The 6,000-nt window shown below is 36.8% G+C and overlaps 1 protein-coding gene across 5 annotated transcripts in view; it reads left to right on the forward strand.

Moving 5' to 3' along the window:
* Positions 1-5,501, forward strand: part of ZFR (zinc finger RNA binding protein) — a 57,506-nt gene extending 52,005 nt beyond the window's left edge. For 4 of the 5 annotated variants that reach the window (XM_080933755.1, XM_080933757.1, XM_080933756.1 and 1 more), the window contains 3 exons: positions 860-971; positions 1,087-1,184; positions 4,003-5,501. In XM_080933755.1, the coding sequence (XP_080789881.1) occupies positions 860-971; positions 1,087-1,184; positions 4,003-4,182 (390 nt within the window). In that variant the 3' untranslated portion in view covers positions 4,183-5,501. Of the gene's footprint in view, positions 1-859; positions 972-1,086; positions 1,185-4,002 lie in introns of those variants that run through there. The other variant, XR_013975454.1, reaches the window with a different exon arrangement.
* Positions 5,502-6,000: the final 499 nt, after the last annotated feature.

Genomic DNA, 6,000 nt, shown 5'->3' on the forward strand with positions numbered 1-6,000 from the left:
ATCCTACTGCCTTGAGTTTACTTGTTAGCTTCTTCTGAGATAGATTCTCTCTGTAGTTCTATTTATCCCTGAAGCTCATTGTGTAAGGTACACTGGCTTCAAACTCACAGAAATTCTCCCCCCTGCCCTAGAGGCTAGTAAGTTTATTTGTTTGGTGGGTTTGTTTGTTTTGTTTTATTGAGGTAACACTATGTTGCCCAGACTGGACTCATGGGCTTAAATAATTCTATTTCATCCTCCAAAGAGATAATATGAAAGGCATGAAATCTCATGCTTTTATTTAATTTGTATATTTTTATATTATAAAAATTACTCTGTGTGTGTGTGTGTGTGTGTGTGTGTGTGTGTGTTGGGGAGTTGGAGGGGGAGGGAGAGAGAATGAATTAGAACAAGTTAAAGAAGTCAGTTCTTTCTGCCTTGAAGGTTCCACCAGAGTGTTGTGTGGCTGTGTCAGCTCTCTGCTGTGGAGTTCCATCAGGCTCACTAGCTAGAGCTCTACCCACTGATCCACTTCACTGGCTGGCTCACTGCCTTAATTTATCATAACTTCATAATCTTTAAAACCTTATCAACACTTAAGAATGTACCTATCGGGGCTGAAGAGATGGATCAGTGGTTAAGAGCACCAACTGCTCTTCCAAAGGTCCTGAGTTCAATTCCCAGCAACCACATGGTGGCTCACAACCATCTGTAATGAGATCTGATGCCCTCTTCTAGTGTGTCTGAAAACAGCTACAGTGTACTTATATATAATAAATAAATAAATCTTTTAAAAAAGAGAAAAGAATACCCATCATTTTGGTGGTGTTTAAAAAATGGTCTTTAAGCTGTTGGACTTATTGTATGTTTTTGATTTTAGGCTATGGAGTTACTGGTAGAGAAAGCAATTAGCAGTGCTTCCAGTCCTCAGAGCCCTGGCGATGCCCTGAGAAGAGTATTTGAGTGCATTTCTTCAGGGATTATTCTCAAAGGTAAGTGTTTTATTAAGTAAAATTAAGTTTATTTCTTTACTTTAAAAAAAAAAAAAAGGCTTACTTTCCCAAGTAGATAATACTACTAATGCTTTTATCTCTGCAATGATTGTAGGCAGCCCTGGACTTCTGGATCCTTGTGAAAAGGATCCCTTTGATACTTTGGCAACAATGACTGACCAACAGCGTGAAGACATTACATCCAGTGCACAGGTAATTGAATTCTTGTTGGATTACTGTTCCTAAGGCAGTATAAAATCCTATAAGGGTTTTATAATTGTTTCTTTACATGTAATAACTATACTAGTCATTGTGATACTTAACTTGGCAAGTAAGCCTTTAAAAAGGTTATTAAAAAGATTTACTGTGGGCTGGAGAGATGGCTCAATGGTTAAGATCACTGACTGCTCGTCCAGAGGTCCTGAGTTCAAATCCCAGCAACCACATGGTGGCTCACAACCATCTGTAATGAGATCTGATGCCCTCTTCTGGTGTGTCTGAAGACAGCTACAGTGTACTCACATACATTAAATAAATTACATATTTTTTTTTAAAAGGGAGGAAATCTGCCATGTTGGGAGAAGGAACACCAATATGCCACACCTGAGAAGCTCAGGACAGAGAACATAACAGCCACGTAGGAGTAAGAGGATCCCAGTCCAAGAAGGCTGATGGCCTGGGTTTAGGGCAGCAAAGATAGAATACAGATTTTAGTAAATAATAATGGGGATATCAGAGGGTGGATTAGCCACGTGGAGGTTAGGGAGTGGGCCAGACCTTGGGCGGTTTCAGACATATTAAAATATAAAGGCTGAAAAAAAAAAGATTTACTGCCCAGTGGTGGTGACACGGGCCTTTAATTCTAGCATTCAGGAAACAGGCAGGCAGACCTCTGAGTTCCAGGATAGCTAAGGCTACAAAACCCTGTCTGGAAAAAAAACAAAACAAGACAGACTTACCTTGCCAGAGGTGGTATGGAACTCTCATTTAATCCCAAACTCAGGAGATGGAGGCAAGTGGGTCTCTATTAATTCAGGGCACAACAGGGCTAAGCAGTGAAATCCTCTCTCTCTCTAGAAACTCAAACAAAAATGATTTACCTTAACTTGGAATTCACTGGTAAGATTTTAAATATTTACTTAATGTGGATGAATCTGATTATTGTATAATTTTGTGTTTGTCCTTAAATACCACGAAAAAACAACTAAATGCCTCATTAATTACCTAATCAAGGTAATTAAGTACCTTTTCGAGGTAACATTTACAAAGCTAATCTCTTCTTTCCCAACCAGTCTACCCCAAAGAGAAATAGATCATTCAGTGATCCTTAAGAGGTACAGATATAGATAGCTCAATGCTTATGTCTTGCCTGACATACACAAAGTTCCCTCCTCCCGCAGGCTCTGTCTCAGCGCTGCAAAAATAAACACTAAAGTATTTGGTGCTGTCAATCCCAAGATTGAGGCTAGAGAAACGGCGTTTGCTATTCCTACAGAGGACCCAGGTTTGCTTCCTGGCATCTGCGTAGCAGCTCACATCCATTCATAAATATTTCTAGGGGTTCCAACATCCTCTTTTGACTTCCTTTGGCATCAGGCAGGCACTCACACATACTCAGAAATCCTTTTTTTTTTTTTTCAATTCCAAAATTTTAGGAATAATTGGTGTGAATCCTCTAATTTTTGTTACTAATAAATACCCACTTATATGGCAAAATTCTCTAATGTACCACATTAGAAATATATCCAAACCAAGGTAGCATGTGGCTCAGTGACAAGCTTGTCTAGATAATTAAGACCTTGGATTGTATAGCCCAATGCTGCCTGCCCAAATTGGGGAGAGGTGTTAAAGGAATTGTAACTGAGTAAAATCTAAACACAGTAGCACAGGAAGCTACAAGTCTGTAGTGGAAGCTACCATCTAGCATCGGGTTAGGAAATCTATAGAAGGTTGTTTGCTTGCTTGTGAGCCAGGGTCTCACTATGTAGTTCTTAGATGGATCTTTGCTTTCAAGGCCAGTCTGGTCTACATAGTCATAAAGAATATATGGATAGATTCATATTCTCTCTCTCACAGTATAATTGTGGCACATAAAAACCTTTCGAGTCAAAAAAACTGATACTGGACTATTAAATAAATAAGAAAATTTATATTTAATAAATGTCCTACTTCAGTGAGAAAGGACAAATCATCAACAAAATGGTTTTGAGATGGCTGATTATTCTCTTAAAAATTAGATATATAAGTGGGTTAAATGACTTAAAGAGACAGCAAAAGACCTTAAAGAGACATCAAAAGTCTACAAAGTACTCTTAACATTAAAAGACAGGCTTTTTTTTTTTTTTCTTTTTTTTTAGGTTAGAGTTAAATGTAAGGTTTATATATTGAAAATACTGTATAAACTCTTTAAGGCCATTAAGTCACTAAAGAAGTGTGCTCATTTCCCCCTGGTTAAAAATAGGTTATGCGTAAGAATCGGGTATTTTGCCTTTGGGGTAGGAGATGTGAGATAGGGTTTCTCTCTATATAGCTTTGGCTTTCCTGGGTAGTGACTTGAGCCTGGCTCCTGTAGGAGCAACAAGTGGTTCTAACCACTGACCTCTTTCCACCACTATCACCACCCTTATAAATAGACCAAATTTATTTAAAGGTTGATATCTTCTAGCTTAATGATTTGAAAAGCAAATAAGCACACAAAAAAGCCCCCCCCACACACACACACAAAGAGTATCAGGACATAGTATATGTCTCTTCTGATTAATTACTGGTGGTAAAACAACCCATTCAGAATATTTCTTCCATTATATTGGGTTTTTTTTTCCTTATGTTTTTTTATAGAGAGGTAAACTTAATAAGAAATGTTTTGCTTCTGTACCTGTGAGATAACTCTCTGCAGTCAAAGGAATGACCCCAACCTGTACTCTGGCCATGGCATTCATGTGCCCACAAGTAAATAAATGACTAAATATAAAGCACAGATTTTTAGAGTGTTTTGACTTAAATTAATTGTATACTCTAACTCTGTTTGCAGTTTGCATTGAGACTCCTTGCATTCCGTCAGATACACAAAGTTCTGGGAATGGATCCATTACCACAAATGAATCAACGCTTTAACATCCATAACAACAGGAAGCGAAGAAGGGACAGTGATGGTGTGGATGGATTTGAAGCTGAGGGGAAAAAAGACAAAAAGGATTATGATAACTTTTAAAAAGTTTGTGTAAATCTTCAGTGTTAAAATAGGTGCCGGTTTATTGGCTGTTTTCCATTCATAATAATGTCTACTTTAAAAGTTTATCACTATAAAGAGTTTCATAGAAGAACCAAGTTTTTCTATGATATTAAAAACTTATTGTACAGTGTCGGGTATTATATGGATGGAAAGACATCAGAAAATAAATTTGACTAGGGGAAATATAGTGGTTCCCCATTTTCCCCCATTATTTTATTGACTGGTTGCCGTTGCCCCCTGTGTTTTTGTGTCTTTTATTAACTAGCGCATTGTGTTATTAAATCTTTACTGTATTTAATGCAGGATTTGTGCTTCAGTTGCTCTGTGTATTTTGATACTTTTATTTAGACGTTTTGTTTGCTTTGACACTAGTTACTTTGTGTTATAGATGATGTCCTTTACCCCTTAATACTTCACAGCAGTGTGTTTTTTGTAACGTGAAACTGCAGCCTTTTTTCCTTTGTTACTCTGTATGTGAAGGATTACAATACAAAAAGCTACCCTGCCATTTGAGTGCTCAGAACTAGGTGTTTCTGCAGATCTTGTGGCATTTGTCTATCTAGTGTGATATATAAAGGTGTAATTAAGACAAATTCGTTAATCTAATCAAGTTTGCTGTTAGTAGTACAGTAGCAGTATAAAAGCTAATATATATTATATGGTCTTGCAACAGTTTTAAAGCCTCTGCATAATTGATAAAAAAATGCATGACTTTTGTTTTTAATAGACATTTAAAATAATAATTTTAGGTTTAACACGTAGATCTTTGTACAGTTGACTTTTTGACATAGCAAGGCCAAAAATAACTTTCTGAATACTTTTTCTTCTGTACAAGTGGAAAGGGAATTCATCACATGAAAGTGGGCTATTGTTTTCAAAAGAACTTTATCATTGTGCAACTAACAATAACTAGCCCTAACTATGTGACAGTTCCTATTGATGTGTGTGCAATTACTCTAGCAGCTTCTACAGTATAACACAGTTGAATGATCCCCGCACATTTTATCACCCAGATCATTTATAGGTCTATTAACTGTGAGATTGATAAAGTATTAATGATTTAAAAAAGTAAGATTATCTAAGGGAAAAAAAAAACAGAAAATTATTTGGCATGGCCATCCTCCATGCCTGTGTTTGACGTGGCCATCCTTCATGCTTATGTCGTATACAGAATGCTAACGCCCAGCAGTGGTGTAATGAGGAGTCACATCCCTGCAATGTGTGTGCCCTGGTGCACAGGTGTCGTTTTGTTGTCACAGCACTACAGTGAAATATGGAAATAAAGACTTAAGTTCATAGAATGACTTACTTGTATTATGTGGTAGGCTTGATGTTCCTTCCGCTTCAGTAAAACTGTATTCATATATACTATGTATATATGTGTTATTTCTGACAAGTGTGTGTCGGTTGATCACATAATTCTAAACATTTTTAGGTTTCATTACCATATTGGTTCATTTTTCTAAGGCTGGAACCCTCCCCAGGCTAAAGTATACAAGACTGGCATTTTTGCAAATCTGTCTATATCATCTGTATAACTTCAGTAAGCAAGCCTTTATGGTTCATATTTTTACTATGAGTTTTTTAATACTTTTTTTTTTTTTTTAAGGAGAGGGTGTGCGTGTTTTACTTCAAGATTTAAGGTCCAACAAAAGTTCCAGTCTCAGCATATAAGCAAATAAGCTTCATCATAATACATCACCACAAATATATTTTAAGCTTTTTATAAAATAGAAAAGGAAGGAACCATACCCATTTTACTGTCTCCCCTGCCTCTCAAAAACTTTGCGCCTGCTT

Source organism: Micromys minutus, assembly GCF_963924665.1.
Source record: "Micromys minutus genome assembly, chromosome: 20".
Taxonomy (NCBI): Eukaryota; Metazoa; Chordata; class Mammalia; order Rodentia; family Muridae; genus Micromys; species Micromys minutus.